The 23138-nt window shown below is 43.3% G+C and overlaps 1 protein-coding gene across 3 annotated transcripts in view; it reads right to left on the bottom strand.

The window, feature by feature from the left end:
- The window catches only part of SH3RF3 (SH3 domain containing ring finger 3), a 606895-nt gene that overhangs the window by 109578 nt on the left and 474179 nt on the right, over nt 1-23138 (bottom strand). For 2 of the 3 annotated variants that reach the window (XM_073614818.1, XM_073614820.1), the window contains one exon: nt 15539-15709. The exons of the other annotated variant lie outside the window; for it this stretch is intronic. In XM_073614818.1, coding sequence (XP_073470919.1) covers nt 15539-15709 — 171 coding nt within the window. The remainder of the gene's footprint in view (nt 1-15538; nt 15710-23138) is intronic. 3 annotated transcript variants of the gene reach the window in all.

Raw genomic sequence — 23138 nt, 5'->3', positions numbered from 1 at the left:
ATATAATAATATAAATCCCACAGGACAATCTGTTTCTATAGTAACCCAATGCCATTACAAACACATAAACTAGATAAGACAGTTCTGAAATACTAAACAAGCAAATAAAGATAATCCACTGGCATTTGCAGGTTGATACTGCCAAAATGTGATGAAAGTGAAAGAATATAAACTGCAAACCCTTCTCAAAGTGTTAAGCATTTTGACAACTATAAATTCTTCTTTACCTAACGAGAAATGGTCCCATTGATACTAAAATGAATATAATGATAGTATGAAGCGTTTATTGCCAAAGAAAACAAAACAAATACATAAGCATAAAAAAAAAGATGTGTATATATACAGAAATCATATCATCACATTTTCATATATCATGAAAATATGACCTCATCTGTGAAGAAAAGAGAAGTTTGTTCAACTCTTGCAGTCATACAGCAGGTCAATGTTCCTGCAAATGGAGATGACAACTGGGCCTGTTTAACCACTTCAATACCAGGCACTTAGACACCTTCCCGCCAAGGCCAATTTTCACCTTTCAGTGCTGTCGCAATTTGAATGACAATTGCGCGGTCATGCGACACTGTACCCAAACAAATTTTTTATCATTTTGTTCCCACAAATAGAGCTTTCTTTTGGTGGTATTTGATCACCTCTGCGGTTTTTATTTTTTGCGCAACAAATAAAAAAAGACCGAAAATTTCGAAAAAAAACAAGTTTTTTTTGTTTCTGTTAAAATTTTTTTGTAAATAAGTACGTTTTCTCCTTCAATGATGGGCACTGATATGGCTGCACTGATGGGCACTGATACGGCGGCACTGATGGGCACCAATGAGGTGGCACTGATGAGGTGGCACTAATGGGCACTGATGATGGGCACTGATAGGCGGCACTGATAGGTGGCACTGATGGGCACTGATAGGTGGCACTGGTATGCAGCACTGATGGGCACTCATAGGTGGCATCGATGGGCACTCATAGGCGGCACTGATGGGCACTTGTAGGTGGCATTGATTGGTACATATGGGTGGCACTGATGGGTACTTATGGGTGGCACTGATGTGTGGCACTGATGGGCACTGATAGGTGGGCAATGATGGGCACAGATGGGCACTGACAGATGGCACCAATGGGCAATGACAGGTGGCACCGATGGGCAATGACAGGTGGCACTGATAAAACATTGCTGGGCAGATCTGGGCATTGCTGGGCAGATCAGTGACATAATGGTGCCAATCAGTGCCCATTTGTGGGCACTGATTGGCACAGATTGGGCACATGTGGATGGCCATGGGGTACATACCTGGCCATCCATGTTGCCCCTTCCCTGGTGGTCCTAGTGGTGATCCCTGGTGGTCCAGTGTGGTGATCTGAGGGGGGGCTGCGCTGATAAACAATCAGTGCAGACCCCCCTGCCAGGAGAGCCGCCGATCGGCTCTCCTCTACTCGCGTCTGTCAGACGCGAGTGAGGAAGAGCCGATCAACGGCTCTTCCCATTGACAGCGTGATCAGCCGTGATTGGACACGGCTGATCACGTGGTAAAGAGCCTCCGCCGGTGGCTCTTTACCAAGATCGGTGTATCGGTGTGTCAGGCTGACACACCGCTCCACTGATCGCTGCGATGCGCGCCCCCGGGGGCGCGCTGCGGCATGTTATCCTGCTGGACGTCATATGACGTCCAGTCAGGATAACAGAACCACTTCCCAGACGTCAATCCGCTATAGGGCGGGCGGGAAGTGGTTAACAATGTAATGCAGCAAGCTATAATCATGTGTAACATGCAGTAAATCACATCAAACATTTCAATTTGAATTCACTGTAGTCCATGAACGTTAATCTAAGGAATACCGAGTGCAGGCATCCAATGACAGCAGAGATGACCAGTTTAGTGTAGCTGTATTTAGCAAACTGGAATCAGACTGAGTATGATCACAATAAGTTTAATAATGCACGCAACACCAATCCAACTTCAATAGACTATAAGCAAAGCAAAAGTGAAAAGTAAACATGGCAGTCAAGCAAAATGAAACCAACAACTGAACTATATATGTTATATACAAGTTGGAAGGAAGCTGGCATAAACAGGACATGAGCAGGACTAGGACTGAGTACAGGCTACCAGATACAAAGTATAGGATACGGCAGGGATCAGCAGGCAGGTATATGGCTAACTTTCCAGCAACCAGCATCAGGTGGAGCCTAGTTACTAGGATCTGCTGGCTGCTGGGAGACACCCACTGGTGGCCACTAGAACTGCACTCTTCAGCTCTGGGAACCACAGTGCCATCAGCAGGTGATCCAAATCCTAACATTTAATTTCTGTTGTTTCAGCTCTTTCTGTTGTTAAATAAGTCTGTAAGTGGCAACAGCATGTATGAAAAGAGCTTCTGTGGAGTTCTCATATTTTTTGAATCACAAAATAGCTAGATGAAGTTATATCTGATTGTTGTTTTCACACTAAACACGATCCACACAGGTGCGCAGGCTATGGGATTCAAAGGATTATTCAAAGCAATGTCTTCTCTCAGTCCTTAACAGTGGCGACCGATGGTAAATCTCTTTTTGGGGGGGGGGCAGCAGCAAACAGTGCCATCACCTCATCCCCCCCCCCCCCGTCGGTCGGTCAGCTGTTTCCAGAGCACTTACCCCATCTATTGGCAGGTAGTGCTTCTCCCGGGCTTCCCCTGCTCTCCGTTGCTTTCATTTTCTCCCTACTCCTCGGCGGACAATCAGGATGCTTCTCTTTTCAGCCAATCGGGAAACGGGTCTCATACCTGCTTCCTCATTGGCCGGGAGGAATATTAGTGTTTCAATAGCAAATATTAATTCGCTATTGTAACACACCTGGGTGGGCTCGTAGCGCAATGCTCTGCCCCCCCCCCCCGCCCCCCTGAGCCCACCCTATTTTGAAGCCTATTAAAGCATCTGGCTCTAATCAGGTGCTTCAAAAAAACATTCCAACCCCATTGGAATTCATGCATCCAGCATCCTGAAAGGGGCTGGGTGCATGGATAGACAGGGCGGTCGTGGATAGGGGCCTCTGGTCCTTAATACAGCTCTTCATTCATACTGTATGTCCACATATGAAGAATGAGCTGGGGCAGCACACAAAATTTCTTCAACTGATAAAAATATTCTCCTGCAGTCAACTTAGATCATTACAATGTAATTTTCACAATTAGTGATATAGGCCACTGTTTGTTAAACTATGAGCTGGTACCCACATTGGGTCACAGTTCTGTTTGTGATGGATCACCAAATAACTGTGTTGTAAACATAGCTGAATTTAGGCAAGCACAAGATCAGTGACAAGCGCTATACAGTGGTGTATCATCCATAGGGATGAGCTGAACACCCCCGGTTCAGTTCACAGCAGAACATGCGAACAAGGCAAAAAAATTGTACGAACACCGTTAAAGCCTATGGGATGTGAACGTGAAAAATCAAAAGTGCTCATTTTAAAGGTTTATATGCAAGTTATTGCCATAAAAAAGTGTTTGGGAACCCGGGTCCTGCCCCAGGGGACATGTATCAATGCAAAAAAAAGTTTAAAAAATGGGCATTTTTTTCGGGAGCAGTGATTTTAATAATGCTTAAAGTGAAACAATAAAAAAGAAATATTCCTTTAACCTCTTAGCGTCCGTGCTATAGCCGAATGACGGCCACAGCGCAGACCTGAATTTACGAGAGGCCGTCATATGACGGCCTCCCCTTTGCACGCGCCTTGCGCGCTGTGATCACCGAGTCACTGAGACTCGGCTGATCACAGATCCGAGTAAGGGGCCAATCCCGGCCCCTTACCACGTGATCAGCTGTCAGTCAATGACAGCTAATCACATGATGTAAACAAAAGCTTGGTAATCTTTTTTTTTTCTCCTCCCGCTGACAGTGTGAGGAGAAAAAAAGCCGATCACCGGCTTATGTGCAAGGGACATCGGTCGCGAAGAGGCAATTCTGCTTCATCTGTGCCACCAGTACCAGTACCTGCCATTTCCACCTGCCAGTGCCCACAGTGCCCACCAGTGCCACCTATCAATGCCCATGAGTGCCACCTATCAATGCCCACAAGTGCCACCTATCTATGCCCACCAGTGGTGCCAATCAGTGCCACCTATCAGTGTAACCAACCAGTGCCGATCAGTGCCCATTATTGCTACCCATCAGTGCCCATCACTGCCACCCATCAGTGCCCATCACTGCCACCTATCGGTGCCCATCAGTGCCGCCTCATCAGCGTACATCAATGAAGGAGAAAAATTAACTGTTTGCAAAATTTTATAACAAAATATAAAAAAAATATTATTATTTTTTTTTAATTCGGTCTTTTTAAAAATTTTTTAACAAAAAATAAAAACTGCAGAGGTGATCAAATACCACCAAAAGAAAGCTCTATTTGTGGGACAAAATGATAAAAATTTCATTTAGTACAGTGTAGCATGACCGCGCAATTGTCATTCAAAGTGCATCAGCGCTGAAAGCTGAAAATTGGTCTGGACAGGAGGGGGGTTTAAGTGCCCAGTAAGCAAGTGGTTAAATATCATGCCTGGGGGGTGTCCATAGTATGCCTGCAAAGTAGCGCATCTTTCCCATGTTTATAACAGTGCCACCATAAAATTACATTTCTAAAGGAAATAATGTAATTTAAAACTGCTCGTGGCTGTAATGTATTGTCGGATCACGGTAATATAGATAAAAATACCAAAAAAAATGGGGTGGATGTCACCCCCAAAATCCATATCAGGCCCTTCAGGGGTCCCCCAGGCACTATATACTCTGAACAGCAGTATATACAGTATACTATACGGCCTGCCCTATATACTCTGCAGAAAATTGTGCCTTAGGTGTTGGTGGTACCAGAACACTGTAAGCCCCCACAGTTATGCCCCGTACACACGGTCGGACATTGATCGGACATTCCGACAACAAAATCCTAGAATTTTTTCCGACGGATGTTGGCTCAAACTTGTCTTGCATACACACGCTCACACAAAGTTGTCGGAAAATCCGATCATTCTGAACGTGGTGACGTAAAACACGTACGTCGGGACTATAAACGGGGCAGTAGCCAATAGCTTTCATCTCTTTATTTATTCTGAGCATGCGTGGCACTTTGTGCATCGGATTTGTGTACACACGATCGGAAATTCCGACAACGGATTTTGTTGTCGGAAAATTTTATAGCCTGCTCTCAAACTTTGTGTGTCGGAAAATACGATGGAAAATGTGTGATGGAGCCTACACACGGTCGGAATTTCCGACAACAAGGTCCTATCACACATTTTCCATCGGAAAATCCAACCGTGTGTACGGGGCATAACTCTTGTTGGGCACAGGAACAGGCCCTGCTGTGAAATATTATATTAAGAATTGTAATTACATGCCCCTGTTAAACAGGGGCAGAAAAATTTGGCCTTGGGCGGTGGTGGTGGTGCCACAACCCTGTAACCCCTCACAGATACTCTTGTTGGGCACAGGAACAGGCACTGCTGTGAAATATCACATCAAAAATTGTAATTACATGCCCCTGTTAAACAGGGGCAGAAAACTGGGCCTTGGGGGGTGGTGATGGTGGTGCCACAACACTGTAACCCCTCACAGATACTCTTGTTGGGCGCAGGACTGGACACCTGCTTTGAAATATTAGATCAAAAATTGCAGTTACATGCCCCTGTTAAACAGTGGCAGAAAAATTGGGCCTTGGGTGGTGGTGGTGCCCTACACCAAAAATATTGTTGGAACCTAGCATCATCAAGATTAAGGAGGAATAGGATAGTCAGCATAGGCAGTCTTCAAGGGATCCCACATCCATAACAAATTCAATCAGTTACATCAGCATCAGGTGCTTCATAGCTGCTGATCCAAGACTGATTCATTTTTATGAATGTGAGCTTATCAACAGAGTCTGTGGACAGGCGTACTCTTTGATCAATTACAAACCATCCAGCAGCACTTAATGTGCATTCAGAAAGCATGCTGGATGCAGGACAGGCCAGTAGCTCAATTGCATATTGAGCAAGTTCTGGCCAGTGGTTCATCCTCAAGACCCAGTAACCCAGTGAATGTTCTGTTGGAAAGGTCTCCAAGTCTGCTTTTGCCCCTAGATATTCCTGCACCATGTAATGCAGACACTGGTGATGGTTGCTTGAACCAATCAGACCTTGGCACTGAGGACTGAAAAATTGTTTAAAGGCATCGGTCAGCCGGCCACCTTCTCCACCGCTCTTCCTCTGACTGAACGAAGCCTCAGTAACATGTTGTCCAGAACCAGGAAATTGTAACCTCCCAGGGTCTGGAAATTCATTGCACAAACCTTTCTTCAAGGCCTCCTGAAGATGTTTCATCCTCTGCTCCCTCTGCGAAGGCAGGATGAGTTCTGCAACCTTACCCTTGTAACGTGGATCAAGAAGGGTTGCCAGCCAGTAATGATCCCTCTCCTTGATATCACAAATCCTAGGGTCCTTTCGCAGGTTTTGCAGAATCAGGGAGGCCATGCAGTTTAAGTTTGCAGAAGCATTTGATTCTGAGTTCTCTGGGTCACTAAGGATCACATGATCTGTAACTACCTCCTCCTATCCAAGTACAACTCTTTGGGTTTCTGGGGACTGAAAACCATCCCTTGAAGACTGCTGCTGAGTGTTATCCTCTACATTCATGTTGACACATTCCTCCTCCTCTTCTTCCTGTGTGTTTTGCGGGCCCGTAGGAATGCTATTTGGATAAATAGGGCCTTGAGAGGTAAGGAAGTCCTCCTCTTCCTCCCTCTGTTCTGCTTCAAGTGCCCTGTCCATGATCCCACAAAATGTGTGCTCCAGCAGGAAGACTAGAGGGACAGTGTCACTAATGCATGCATTGTTCCTGCTCACCATCCTTGTGGCCTCCTCCAATGGTGACAAGACAGTGCATGTATCCTTGATCAGTAGCCACTGGTGTGGCAAAAAGAAGCCAAGCTCCCCTGGCCCTGTCCTGGTGCCATACTCACACAGGTACTCATTGATGTCCCTCTGCTGTGTGTGAAGCCACTGCAGCATTGCCGACATTGAGTTCCACCTGGTGGGCATGTCACAAATGAGGCGGTTGGTGGCAGGTTGCATTCCCTTTTAATGTCAGCCAGCCGAGCACTGGCATTGTATGACCAGCGGAAATGACCGCAGACTTTTCTGGCCTACCTCAGGAGATCCTATAAAGCCTGGGTACCTGCTCAAGAACCACTGCACCACCACATTCAGGACGTGTGCCAAACATAGAACATGGGTCAAGTGTTCCTGTTGGAGGGTGGAAAGAAGGTTGGTGCCATTGTCGCATACAACCAGTCCTGGCTAAAGCTGGCATGGCGTCAACCACCTCTGAGCCTGCCCCTACAGAGCTAGCGAAATCTCTGCCCCAGTATGGCTCCTGTCCCCTAGGCAGACCAACTCAAGCACCGCATGGCATCTTTTGGCCTGACTTCTTGCGTAGCCCCTTGAACGCTTACGGAGCACCGCTGTTTCAGAGGACAAGTCTGCAGAAGAGGCCATAGAGGAAGAAGAAGAGGAGGGGGTGGAGGAGAGAGCTGTGGCAGAATTACCACTAACATTTTGGAGGCGTGGTGGCGGAACAAGCTCCAACAACACTGAACCCTGTCCTGCACCCTTCCCAGCTGCCAGCAGAGTTACCCAGTGTGCTGTGAACGAAAGGTAACGTTCCTGCCCAAGTCTGCTGGATCATGAGTCAGAGGTAATATAAACCTTACTGCTGACCGCCCTGTCCAACAAGGCCAAAACATTGCCTTCCACATGCCGGTAGAGAGCCAGAATGGCCTTCCATGAAAAGAAAGGGCGTTTTGGAACCTGCCACTGAGGTACAGCACATTCCACAAATTCACGAAAGGGGGCAGAGTCTACCAGTTGAAAAGGCAGCAGTTGCAGTGCTAGCAATTTGACCAAGCTAACATTTAGACGCTGAGTATGTGGATGGCTGGGACCAAATTTATTTTTACGGTTTAGCAACTGGGGTAGGGGAATTTGCCTGCTAAAATCAGATGGTGGTGTACTCCTAGCAGATTGACGTACTTGGGACACCTATTGTTATACCTTCATTCCTCTTAGTGCAGGTTTTTGAGAGGACTGGAGGTATAGTAGGGTTGGAGATCCCAGATGAGGAGCAAGGAGAACTCCGCCTTTTTCTTTGATGTGGGTCTTTCAAGTGCTGTTGCCAACGGACTTTATGGCAGGTAGTCATATGTCTAGTCAAGCATGTGGTGCCCAAGCGGCTACTGTTCTGGCCATGCTTGATCCGCTTCAGACATAGGTTGCAAACAGCAACGGTGCAATCTGCTGAACACGTGTCGAAAAAGGCCCACACCAAGGAACTTTTAAAAGTCAGCCGGGAATCAGCAGCACCCTGCACCTGCGGAGCTCTGCGGTGTGATGCAATAGGGTGGCTGCCCTTAAGCTGCCCCCTAGAGGACATCCTGCCTCGTTGGAGTTGTGCCTCCTCCTCTCTTCTCGCAGGCACCCAAGTACAGTCAGTGACCTCATCATCCCCTCCCTCCTCGTCACTGGAGCAAACTTGGCAGTATGCTGCAGCTGGGGTAACATGACTGCCAGTTTCTTGTCCTTCTGTGGCACCCCCTCTTTCTAGGCTCACATTACTCCCTTCCTCAACCTGGGAACCAACACCAGAGCCTTCAAATCGCTGCACATCCTCCAGCAGCATGTATCCGACAATGTGGTCGAATAATTCTGGGGACTCCTCTGTGCATGATGGTGGGGCTACAGAAGGAGTGACTGTGAAAAAGGAGCCAGTGGAATAGGCCTCTTTGGCAGCTGCGTTGGAAGGTAAACTACTCTGAGCCTGGATGACAAAGCATGAGGAGGATGAGGACGGCTTTGTTATCCACTCCACCAACTCTTCTGCATGTTGTGGTTCAATAACATGGCCACAGCAGAAAGAAGGGACAAGCGTGCCCCACGGCCACCTGCAGAGGATGCACCATGTCCACAACCACCACTGTTGACTGTAGACACAGAGGCTGCTTGCCCTCTTTTAGTGGCCTGTGATCATCTGCCTCTCCTTGGTGGCCTTCCGGATATGATGCATTTTTTGTTTTGCAACACCACACTATACTATATTAGATACTGTGTACACTGCCTGAAGTGTATTAGAAACTGTACACATTGTATTAGATACTGTGTATTCCGCCTGCACTGTATTAGGAACTGTTCTACAGCTGCACTGTACTGTGTACTATGTACACCACCAGACGTGTAGTAGAAACTGTACACACTGTATTAGATACTGTGTACACCACCAGAAAAGTAGTAGAAACTGTACTATGGCTGCACTGTATTGTGTATTGTGTACACCACCAGAAGTGTAGTAGAAACTGTACACACATTAGATACTGTGTACACCGCCTGCACTGTATTAGAAACTGTACTATGGCTGCACTAAATTGTGTACCAGAAGTGTAGTAGAAATTGTACACACTGTATTAGATATTAGATATATAGACCGTGTGTATATATATATACAGTATATATATATATATATATATATATATATATATATATATATATATATATTTATATATATATATATATACATATATGTATATATATATATATATATATATATATATATTGTTGTGGAAAATGTTATATTAATGTATTGTCATAAGTCTCCCAGTGTGTGTTCAATCGTAGCCCGCTCTAAAGAGCTGACTGGGGCAGACCAATGCTGGTTGAGACCTGTTTGGTAGTGAAAAGCTCTTTGGGGATGTAGAGAAATGTTTGCGAAGTGGGGACGGCTAAGGGCCCCTGTGCGATGCACAGAACGATCATCTGGTGGGGGTGTGTTCGCTCTGCAAAGACATTATCGGTTTAACAAATGTGCTCTCATGTTGCCCCTGTGTGCCTGATCAACACATTTGTGGCCCAATGAGTGTACGCCTGCCGATAATCTCTCGTCCACAAAGACAGTAGAATAATCCAGGTATACATTGTTCTCTGGAACAATGTATAATAGGGATTTCTATCAACGGAAATACGGGAGTCTTTTGGGTTGTTCTGGTTGGAGACAGGGTTAATATTTGAAAGCCATGTGGCTTCTAAAAACATACATGCACCTTGTCTCTGCTCAGACACACCCATAAGACTCCTATAGTCATTGTTCATTGGTTGTTGCATTTTCCTGTGTTGTTAAATCCTTATATGGTCATTGATATCCTGTGAGGTCATATCCTGTGAGGTCACAAGCTTTGTAAGAGGTGTTATTGGCTGTTGGAGGCCGAACCCTCAAGCTTTGGGACTTGCTATTGATATGCTAATAAAGTGGCAGTGTGTTTTTTGGAACTTGGAGAATGAGGATGTGATTATTTGTGAGCATGAGGCACACACCAGAGGATGAGCTACACCAGAGGAAAGACATATGATCAAAAGGTGAGATGCATTTATATCATTAGACAAAATTGTTATTATGATTAGAAACAGGAGATTTGGCTGTGTGCTTTGCGTACAACCAAATTTCGCTGACAGAATGGCGAGCCAGAACATAGGAGTGAACAGAACCTCCTTCAGAATCGGATCATTAAGATGTGTTGGGGAGGGTCTGCTTCGCGAAAAGAACAAATTTTTCATCTTTTGAAATAATGCTGGAAGTTTGATCATATGTCTGGTGTGTGCCTGTGTGTGTGTGTGTGACTGATGCTGTGTAACAAGTTTGTAATGCATATGAGAAATAGAAATGTATTATTATTTGCAGCCTGCAATGTGTGTGTGTGGCTGAGTAGTTTTGTAAGTAGCTGAACCTGGTTGTAAAGATGCCATGAGTTTAGTGAAGGGGCAGGCATTGTTGTGTTTGTGTTGAAAGGGGTTACGCCCTGGGGGAAGGGAACTATAATGTTCTGAACAGACATACAAGCATTCACTGTCTGTATCTCTGTGTCTTGTTCCTGTGAAAACTGATGTGAACTGAGTTTGAGTGTATGTTTCAGCCGTGTAATTGTGGGTAATGTGGCTTGGTTGTTTCATTGGATAGCATGTGTTCCTAAGTTGTGTTTTTTGTAACTTTAACACTTTTAAATGTTTGTCTAAGCATTCATTTAGTATCTCAAATGTGTAATATTTTGGGGAGAAATTTTTGGTTTTGGCAGGAAAATGTTTTCTGTCTGCTACTTCCTTTTGTTCTCTTGTTGTTGTCTACCATGTGACTATGGTCGGCCATTTTCTTTTCCTTTGTGTGTGAACTTTGAAATGTTTATCCATCTTGGTCAGTTTTGGCGGGAAAATGCGCCATTTTGTTGGGGTTTGGCCTTTGTTGTGGTCACCATGTGCATCGGCGGCCATTTTGAAGACCTGTGAGCCTTCCTGTAGGGGAAGCTGCTCCATTGTGTATTCCTCTGTGTGTGCAAAGCCATGTGCTTTAAGCTACAATCTGGCTTCTAGGCACCATTTTGTGAATTCTATTTTTGTACTGTTTACATACTTTTCAAGGAAACTATTGCATTTTCTGTATTGAATATTGGTTTTAAGTTGAAATGCCTGTCGCATATCCAAGTGCCCATGCATTGTTGGGACAGCACAATAGGAGCTGTTTACACCCTGTGGGGGTCTCAGGTTTCTAGGTAATAGCATGGGGGAGTTCTAACTCTCAGAGTCAAATAGAGTGTATTGTCTAAGAAATCCTGGTTTGTCTTGTCATTTGTTAATGTCGGCCATTTTTCTGTAGTCCGGGTTTCATTCACCATTTTGCCATGGACCGATTTTCGATTGCAGCAACTGCCTTTTTGTGTCTGCTGATTTTAGTCTCGAGCAAAATATCTCTGGTTTTGTACTGAAATCCAGTTCCAGTAGAATCATTTAGGTTTTTATTAAGAAATCTCGATTTTGGCAGGATCAACAACTAAATTTCATGTGTTAAAGGCGCCATTTTGTTTGTGGCTGCAGTGGAAGGACACATCCATAAGACTCCTATAGTCATTGTTCATTGGTTGTTGCATTTTCCTGTGTTGTTAAATCCTTATATGGTCATTGATATCCTGTGAGGTCATATCCTGTGAGGTCACAAGCTTTGTAAGAGGTGTTATTGGCTGTTGGAGGCCGAACCCTCAAGCTTTGTGACTTGCTATTGATATGCTAATAAAGTGGCTCACTCAGACAGCTGAGGGAGGCTGGCTGCAGTGTGTTTTTTGGAACTTGGAGAATGAGGATGTGATTATTTGTGAGCATGAGGCACACACCAGAGGATGAGCTACACCAGAGGAAAGACATACGATCAAAAGGTGAGATGCATTTATATCATTAGACAAAATTGTTATTATGATTAGAAACAGGAGATTTGGCTGTGTGCTTTGCGTACAACCAAATTTCGCTGACAATATATATGTATATATATATATATATATATATATATACACTGCCTGCACTGACTGAATATCGAGTAAACACTGAATATATAGTCTATGCTAAATGCAGAGTATATATATATATATATATATATATATATATATATATATATATATATATATATATAGTGCCTTGAAAAAGTATTCACCCCCTTGGCATTTTTCGTGTTTTGTTGCCTCACAACCTGGAATTAACATGGATTGTTTGAGGATTTGCATCATTTAATTTACAGAACATGCCCACAACTTTGAAGATGTTTTTATTTTTTATTTTGAAGCAAACAACAAATATAACAAAAAATCAGAAAAAGTCAATGTTCATAACTGTTCACCCCCCTAAAGTCAATACTTTGTAGAGTCACCTTTTGCGGCTATCACAGCTCCAAGTCACTTTGCATAAGTCTCTATGAGCTTGCCACATCTTACCACTGGGATTTTTGCCCATTCCTCGTTGCAAAACTGCTCTAGCTCCTTCAAGTTGGATGGTTTACGCTTGTGAACAGCAATCTTTAAGTCTGACCTCAGATTTTCTATTGGATTGAGGTCTGGCCTTTGACTAGGCCATTCCAACACATTTACATGTTTCTCCTTAAACCACTCAAGTGTTGCTTTAGCAGTGTGTATGGGGTCATTGTCCTGCTGGAAGGTGAACCACCGTCCTAGCCTCAAATCACACAAAGAGTGGTATAGGTTTTGCTCAAGAATATCCCTGCATTTAGCACCATCCATCTTTCCCTCAACTCTGACCAGTTTCCCAGTCCCGACTGCTGAAAAACATCCCCACAGCATGATGCTGCCACCACCATGTTTCACAGCGTGGATGGTGTTCTTTGGGTGATGTGATGTGTTGGGTTTGTGCCAGACATAGCATTTTCTTTGATGGCCAAAAAGTTCAATTTTAGTCTCATCAGACCAGAGCACCTTCCTCCATACATTTTGGGAGTCTCCCACATGCCTTTTCGCAAACTCAAAACGTGCCATTTTGTTTTTTGCTGAAAGTAATGGCTTTCTTCCGGCCACTCTGCCATAAAGCCCAACTCTATGGAGCGTACGGCTTACTGTCGTCCTATGTACAGATACTCCAGTCTCTGCTGTGGAACTCTGCAGCTCCTCTAGGGTTACCTTAGGTCTATGTGCTGCCTCTCTGATTAATGCCCTCCTTGCCTGGTCCGTGAGTTTTGGTGTGCGGCTGTCTCTTGGCAGGTTTGCTGTTGTGCCATGTTCTTTCCATTTGGTTATGATAGATTTGATGGTGCTCCTAGGGATCATCAAAGATTTGGATATTTTTTTATAACCTAACCCTGACTTGTACTTCTCAACAACATTGTCCCTTACTTGTTTGAAGAGTTCCTTGGTCTTCATGACAGTGTTTGATTAGTGGTGCCTCTTGCTTAGGTGTTGCAGCCTCTGGGGCCTTTCAAAAAGGTGTATATATGTAATGACAGATCATGTGACACTTAGATTGCACACAGGTGGACATCATTTCACTAATTATGTGACTTCTGAAGGTAATTGGCTGCACCATAGCTTTTTATGGGCTTCATAACAAAGGGGGTGAATACATACGCACATGCCAATTATCTGGTTTTTATTTCTGAAAAATAGTTTCATGTATATATTTTTCTAATTTTACTTCACCAACTTAGACTATTGTGTTCTGATCCATCGCATATAATTCAGATTAAAAAAACATTGAACTAAAGACTGTAATGTAACAAAATAGGTAAAAAACCAAGGGGGTGAATACTTTTGCAAGGCACTGTACAAGCCTTGTTGACTCTTCTTACTGTAAAGTAAGGGAGTCATTGACATCTGGTGGCTGCAGTGTGCAACCATTACAGCATGTGGTGTAATATACAGGGGGAAACTCTGGAATTAAACACGCAACACGCAAGACTGCACTAAAGACTTTTTTTTTGCACCTTCTTTGCACTCTTTCAAAATGTTTGAGAAACATGTGGCATAAATTGTCATTTAATTTTTCTCTCAAAGGTTTTCATATTTTTTTTTTTTTTTGTAACTTTCAATGACATCTACACCATTATAAGGAATGTCATACATTAACCACTTGCTTACTGGGCACTTAAACCCCCCTCCTATTCAGACCAATTTTCAGCTTTCAGCGCTGACGCATGTTGAATGACAATTGCGCGGTCATACAACACTGTACCCAAATTACATTTTTATCATTTTTTCCCCACAAATAGAGCTTTCTTTTGGTGGTATTTGATCACCTCAGCGGTTTTTATTTTTTGTTAAAAAAATGTAAAAAGACTGAATTAAAAAAAAAATATATATATTTTTTTATATTTTGTTATAAAAAATTTAAAACAGGTAATTTTTCTCCTTCATTGATGTATGCTGATGAGGCAGCACTGATGGGCACTGATAGGCGGCAGTGATGGGCACTGATGGGTGGCAGTGATGGGCACTGATGGGTGGCAATAATGGGCACTGATCAGTTAAACTGATAGGCAGTACTGCTAGGTGGCACTGATTGGCACTACTGGTGGGCATTGATAGCTGGTACTTGTGGGCATTGATAGGTGGCACTTGTGGGCATTGATAGGTGGCACTGTGGGCACTGATAGGTGGCACTGTGGGCACTGTTAGGTGGCACAGATGAGGCAGATGTGCCTCTTCCACTTCGGGACCGATGTCCCTCGCATCTGAGCCGGTGATCGACTCTTTTTTCTACTCACGCTATCAGCGTGAGTAGAAAAAAAAAAAGATTACCAATCTTTTGTTTACATCTTGTGATCAGCTGTCATTGGCTGACAGCTGATCACATGGTAAGGGGCTGGGACCGGCCCCTTACTCGTATAGGTGATCACCCGAGTCTCAGTGACTCGGTGATCACAGCACGTCCGGCACGCACCCTGTGGGGCATGCGCATGGTGCGTGCACAGGGGAGGCATCGTATGACAGGTCCGCGCTGTAGCTGTCATTCGGCCATAGTGCGGATGTCAAGTGGTTAAAGGCCTATTAATGACCCAAGTTTACACCCTATTCTTTGATCATTTTGTTAAGGACCGTATGTCAGTTATTACAGAATGATAATAACAAGCAGCAGAGCTTCTTTGGAATTATTAAAGGACATCTTGTGACATTCGATGCAAATTGCTGTTATTATATGGTGGAAATAGAAATTGACTTACCTAGAAACTGGGGTAACGTAATTGCCTGGGAAAACTCCAGATGTGCCAGTCCGAAGGGATGTGCCTTTGAACCAGCCATCTTGGCATTTTTCTATGACTCTGTACATTTCTCCCTTACGCAACTCCAGCTCATCATTCTTCTGGGGCTTGTAAGCATATAGGGCTAAATATCTGTATAGAGATTGAATAGACTTAATATTCTGATATAAATCTATAAGGCAAGTATAAACATAGACATTCTTATTAAAATAAACCAATGTGTCTCCCAAGTCTAAAACACTTGTCTACATTGAGCCATCTACATAATGGATCAGTGTAGAGAAATATATGAATAAGTATTCTCCCTAAAATGAATGTGCAGTATGAGATGCTTAGGTATTGATACTGGTGTCTTGTGTTTTGCCCTATCAAATTTCAGCTCAGGGAAAGGCCAAACTTCTAAATAGTGCAAGAAACGAAAAACAAGAGCACCAATTGAAATTCTCTTTTAAAATTTTAGTTATTTCAATGAATGCATACAGTATCACAAATACCTGTTAATAAAAATAAACAATCAATAGTTTTGACATAATAAATTATACAGCATGTGCAAAAATATCTCATTACTTTCTTTGGGTCAGGTTTTGATATGTGTATGTACAGTACTCAGCATAAATGAGTACACCCCTTTTGAAAAGTAAGATTTTAATCAATATCAATAATCAATATCTCAACACAAGAACAATTTCCAAAATGTTGACAACACTGAGTTATATAGAACATTTGTTTAGCTCCATTACATGAAAGTAAGATTAGTAATATAACTTAGATTACAAAATCTTCAGTTTTACTCAAATTATTTGATGCAGAAATGAATACCCCCACAACAAAAACGACTACATCTATTATTTTGACCTCCATAATTTGTAAGGACAGCAAGTCGTCTAGGCATGAAATGAACAAGTTGGCGACATATTGCAACATCTATCTTTTTCCATTTTTCAAGAACGACTGCTTTGAGAGCCTGGATGCTGGATGGAGAGTGATGCTCAACTTGTCTCTTCAGAATTACCCATACTCTGGTAGCAAGGATAACTTTCCACAAATTTGAGGCAGTGTTGAATTGTAAGTCTGTTAACTAGCTGCACATTTTCACTAGCAAGTTGTACACTTGCAGAGCACTTGAAGCACAAGTTCTAGTTGCCCCTTTTCCAATTTGTAGCAAATTTGCGTGGCAAGTCTCTAGCAAGAGCAAATGGATGGAGGAGGCGTCAGAGGGGGGCCGGGCTACCTGGTGACGTAAACAGTTGACCCCGCCCCCCTCTGACGCCACGGGGAAGCCCCCGTGGCATCAGAGGGGGCGGGATCACCCGGTAACATCACTGGGTGGTCCCGCCCTCATTTACATAAGAGCTGTCACAGCAAAGACGCGTCAGTCAGCAGGAGCCTCCCATGCAGGCTTATCAGTTGCTGCTTTTTAAAAAACATTTTTGGTCCATCGGGCAGCGTGAACTTACACTGGGACATTTTTATTTTTTTATTTTTTAATAAAGGACTTGTCCCAAGCTGTCTCTTTTCTTTTTTACCATTTTGACACTTTTTTTGTGAAATGATAGGGGTACATTTGTACCCCGTTACCAATTCACACAGGCGGGAGGCCGGATCTGGGGGTCCCCTTGTTAAAGGGGGCTTCCAGATTCCGATAAGCCCCCCACCCGCAGACCCCCACAACCACGGGGCAAGGGTTGTGGGGATGAGGCCCTTGTCCCCATCAACATGGGGACAAGGTGCTTTGGGGGGCCACCCCAAAACACCCTCCCCATGTTGAGGGCATGTGGCCTGGTACGGTTCAGGAGGGGGGGCGCTCTCTCGTCCCCCCCTAATTTCCTGCTGGCTTGCCAGGTTGTGTGCTCGGATAAGGGTCTGGTATGGATTTTGGGGGGACCCCTATGCCATTTTTTTTATATTTGGCGCAGGGCTCCCCTTACTTTCCATATCAGACCCGAAGGGCCTGGTATGGATTTTAGGGGGACCCCTACGCAATTTTTTTTTTAATTAAGGTTCAGGGTTCCCCTTAATATTCATACCAAACCCAAAGGGCCTGGTAATGGACTGGGGGAGGTGGATCCTATGCTTTATCTATATATCTATATTGCTTGTTTTATCTATATTGCTGAGACCAGACAATTCATTACAGCCACGGTTTTAAATGACAATTTTTTCTTTAGAAATGTCATTTTGCTGTGGTACTGCTTTAAACATGGGAAAAATGTGCCACAGGCATACTATAGACACCCCCAGGCAGATATTTAAATTAATATTTCATTTTTATTGTTTCACTTTAAGCATTAAAAAAAAATCACTGCTCCCGAAAAAACGTCTGTTTTTAAAATAAAATTTTGCATTGATACATGTCCCCTGGGGCAGGACCCAGGTCCCCAAACACTTTTTATGACAATAACTTATATAAGCATATAAGCCTTTAAAATGAGCACTTTTGATTATTCATGTTCGTGTCCCATAGACTTTAACGGTGTTCGTGTGTTCTGCCAAATTTTTTGCCTGTTCGCATGTTCTGCTGCGAACTGAACCGGGGGGTGTTCGGCTCATCCCTATTCATTATATCTAAATATGGATTTCCAATTATAACAACATTTTAATGTGTTTATTCTCCTTCATCATGCTGTAAAGGCATTATGATGAAAAGACTGGATGAATGAATAAATAGCATAAAAGGATATACTTCTCAAATGTAATGTTCCCATATGTAGCTTCTTCTTTCAAGTATGTGCTTAAATTTTGCACAGGTGACTGGACTTCTTAGATACCATTCTTTTCCCATACTATCTCCCCTGCTATCATAATTATGTTGCTATCCTACACTATAACCTAATTAAATCCTTCACATTATTTTTCTCCTCTATGACTGTAGGAATGGATGCTGGTAACGAGTCATACCTGATGTACTGGAACATAAAAGAAGAAAACACTTCCATCCTTCACTCTTATGACCCTGTTGTCTCAATTGCAGCATTGACGATGCACAAATTGTATTGTATTATTTAATTAAAAATGATTTAACTATTAATGTTAGTGAGCAACTAGATGACAAAGGCAAAGCTGGTTTCAATTTAACCTAATGGAATAACCCAGGTTAATTACTCTCAGTCAAGTCTTCACAATTGGAAACAGTAAGTGTTATTTAAATGTGCATTTAACTACAAGGTAGAAGATCAAATGAGTAAAAAAACAAAAACAAAGCAATATAGTATATATTATTGTGCATGCAATTCTGCTTTCTACTGCCTGCTAAAGGGCTGGTATAGCATGTGGGCTAGTGTCCATTATAAAGCAGCAGTGAGGGGAGGTGCATTCTGTTTTTGCTACACAAATAACTGTTTACCTTTTCTTTAATTGAAATATAGCAAATGACATTTCATTAATGTATACATTATATTGTCAAAAGTATTGGGACGTCTGCCTTTACACGCACATGAACTTTATGGCATCCCAGTCTTAGTCTGTAGGGTTCAATACAGTGCTGTCTTTAATATTGATTGGACCCTGGGCAAAAAAATTATTGCCCCCCCCCCCCCATGCAGTTTTGCTCTTGCTTCGATCAATGGTAATGCTGATTTTTTTTTTACCGACTACAAATATAAAGAGGAGTTTCAACACTGGCCACCAATGTAATGGGGATTTACACTGACCACTAATGTAATAGAAGCATTCACAGTAACCACCAATGTAAGGAGGGATTTACACTGACCACCAATGTAAGGGGGACCTTCATACTGGCCACTAGTGTGAATGAAAGGATTCTACACCAAGCACCAATGTAATGAGAAGATTTACACTGACCACAAATGTAACTGAGACATTTAGCCTGCATTCACATTTGTGTGTGTGTCGGGAACGTATGCAAAATCACTTTCCTGACACCACAGAAACATGCTGCCTTTTAGCAGATACACAGCAGTGCCATTAATCGTTAATGACATTCTCACGTATCTGCTGACATTTGTCTTGGCACCGTGTGATTTTGAAAAAGGGTTTGGGACTTTCTTCCGCATGTGTAGCGCATAGAGCAGCCCACTGAAATGAATGGGCTGCCCTACATGTGACCTACATCTTTATCCACCCTGTCAGTACACCCTTGCAATCCTAAAACCCCTGCTAACCTCTGCACCCCAAACCTCCCCCATCCTCTCCACTCCAATCCCCCTCCACTTTAACTCTACCTGCCTCCTCTACTCATCTTTGCACCCACCTTCCTTACCTCCATACATCCCTTTCTTGCTCACCTCTGCACCTCAAACTGTAATTCCTTCTCTGCCTACCTCTGCACACACCACACTACTCCCCCCCCATCACTAATTTGCTTAAGCAGAACAGGCTGATGACCAGAGTCATAGGCAGGACTTTCAAGTATGCTCCTTTATCTCCCCAGTGGGCAGCATTCAGTATAGGTGATGGTGGCTGTAACCTCAGGGGGGGCATGATATACATATGAATACTGCCTCTATGTACATATGAATGCTGCCGGTCCGCCCTTATTTACATATAATTACTGCTGCTATTTACATATCAATGCCGGTTTTTACATGTAAACACAGGGTCTGCAGGTGAGTCATCTGTACACAACAATAGGGCAGAGCTGGGCAGAATTAGTAACAGAACTTCAAACTGAGATATCAGGACACAGCATGGTACTAAAACCTCAAGGAATGAGGGGATTTAAACGGGAATATTTGGCACGTATGAGGTAGCTGTTTTGGGCCCCACAACAATGACAGGGCCCTGGGCAGCTGCCCCTTTTGCCATACCTTAAAGACAGCCCTGGTTCAATATTGAGTTGGCTCACCCTTTGCAGCTATAACAGCTTCAACTCTTCTGGGAAGGCTGTCCACAAGGTTTAGGAGTGTGTCTATGGGAATGTTTGACCATTCTTGCATCAGTCAGGCGCTGATGTTGAACGAGAAGGCCTGGTTAACAGTCTCCACCCTAATTCATCCCAAAGGTGTTTTATCAGGTTGAGGTCAGGACTCTGTGCAGGCCAGTCAAGTTCCTCCACCCCAAACTCGCTCATCCATGTCTTTATGGACCTTGATTTGTGCACTGGTCCAAATCATTTGGTGGAGGGGGATTATGGTGTGGGGTTATTTTTCAGGGGTTGGGCTTTGCCTCTTAGTTCCAGTGAAGGGTACTCTTAAGGCGCCAGCATACCAAGACATTTTGGACAATTTCATGCTCCCAACTTTGTGGGAACAGTTTGGGGATGAGACGGCCCCTTCCTTTTCCAACATGACTGTGCACCAGTGTACAAAGCAAGGTCCATAAAGACATGGATGAGTGAGTTTTGGGTGGAGGACTTGACCTCAACCTGATAGAACACCTTTGGGATGAATAAGAGCGGAGATTGCGAGCTAAGCCTTCTCGTCCACATCAGTGCCTGACCTCACAAATGCGCTTCTGGAAGAATCGTCCAACATTGTGGACAGCTTTCCCAGAAGAGTGGAAGCTGTTATAGCTGCAAAGGGTGGGCCAACTCAATATTGAACCCTACAGACTAAGACTGGGATGCCATTAAAGTTCATGTGCGTGTAAAGGCAGGTGTCCCAATACTTTTGACAATATAGTGTATATGCACCACAGCGGAGCTTCGATGTGGTGAGAAGCACTGACATGAGGTGTGATGTAAAAAATGCAGCTTGTCTGCATTATTTCACAGTGTACCAAAACTCACCTTTACGCAGAACTGTGGTATAAACAGGGCATCCAGAAAACATTTGTTTCTATGTACCCTGAGGATGAGCCTGTGTTGCTCTTTGCAGATCAACGTAGCTTAACTGATTTGGTGTGAATAATCGCTAAATGTTTACACCCTTGGTAAATGTTTATTTATGGTATACTGTAGATACTGTACATTGAACTAACTTTAGCTCACTAAACACAAATTCTAAAAATAAAAGCCACTATGAATCAGTGAGAACAGAAACACAGGGACAACTAGATGTTATTTTAACTTGATGTGCTGTAATCCAAGCTAGAACTAAACTGGTGCCCAAAACAACCAGTTTACATGTCACTTTTATTGTCAGGAATGAAAATGAAAAAGCTAACGGGTTGCTATGGGCATCAGCCTTTTCTGCTGCAGTTTTAATATGTTGCCCTCAGGGTGTTAATGGCAATGGTCAGAAAAAGTTGTGTAGCCTTGTCTGTATCATTGTTTCTCTGAGTCTTTGTTAATATCATATTCAATGTGTTTCACATGACAACTATCTGCATTTTAACCTAGGCTTGATATGTGCCTGTTTAACACACTTACCTGCACTGCATTCCAGTGCCAATTCTTGCATTTTGCAGTACCTCAGTTTTACTTCTTCATTCTAAAGCAGTGGGCCACACCTGCATTAATAGTCCCAGCACCACAAAGGAAGGAGGAACAATGCTCTATATTCTTTAGAGGGGCAGCCTTGACCCCCTGCAACCTTTAGGGGTGCATGCAGAGGGGTCAAGGCTGCACCTTCTGCAACCCATTATCTCCAAATGTCATCAGAACATCAAAATGGTGCTTGCAAGCATGAGTGTAGTGGCAGAGTCTAGTTATCTCAGTGATGTGTTCCATAGGTTTGTACTTCTATCATTGTTTATCCTATGAACAACTGCACGTAAAGCCTGGTACACACAATAAGATTATCAAACAAAGCGATGTAATGTGTTATATTATATTAGTATTGTATTTTTGGAGGAAAACTGTATTAATTAACCACTTAAGCCACGGACTATTTGGCTGGCCAAAGACCAGAGCACTTTTTGCGATTCGGCTCTGTGCCGCTTTAACTGATAATTGCGCAGTCGTGCGACGTGGCTCCCAAACAAAATTGATGTCCTTTTTTTTCCCACAAATAGAGCTTTCTTTGGTGGTATTTGATCACCTCTGCAGTTTTTATTTTTTGCGCTATAAACAAAAAAATAGCGGCAATTTTGAAAAAAACACGTTATTTTTTACTTTTTGCTATAATATATAAAAAAAATATAAAAAAACTTTTTTTCCCCTCAGTTTAGGCCGATACATATTCTTCTACATATTTTTGGTAAAAAAAATCACAATAAGCGTTTATTGATTGGTTTGCGCAAAAGTTATAACGTTTACAAAATAAGGGATAGTTTTGTGGCATTTTTATTAATATTTTTTTTTATTGGTAATGGCGGTAATCAGCGATTTTTATCCTGACTGCGACATTATGGTGGACAGATCGGACACTTTTGGCGTGATTTTGGGACCATTTACATTTATACAGCGATCGGTGCAATTAAAAATGCATTGATTACTGTGTAAATGTGACTGGCAGTGAAGGGGTTAACCACTAGGGGGCAGTGAAGGGGTCAAGTGTGTCCTAGGGAGTGATTCTAACTGTTGGGGGGAGGGGCTGTGTGTGACACAACACTGATCACTGCTCCCGATTACAGGGAGCTGTGATCAGTGACAGTGTCATTAGGCAGAAGGCAGAACGGGGAAATGCTTGTTTACATCAGCATTTCCCCGTTCTTCCTCTCCGTGAGACGATTGCGGGTATCCCCACGGACATCGAGTCCGCAGGACCCGCGATCGCGCTCA

The sequence above is a fragment of the Aquarana catesbeiana genome, linkage group LG02 (assembly GCF_042186555.1).
Source record: "Aquarana catesbeiana isolate 2022-GZ linkage group LG02, ASM4218655v1, whole genome shotgun sequence".
In the NCBI taxonomy this organism is placed as follows: Eukaryota; Metazoa; Chordata; class Amphibia; order Anura; family Ranidae; genus Aquarana; species Aquarana catesbeiana.
Note: the sequence above shows the minus strand (reverse complement) of the source record. Positions and strands in the feature narration are given on the sequence as shown.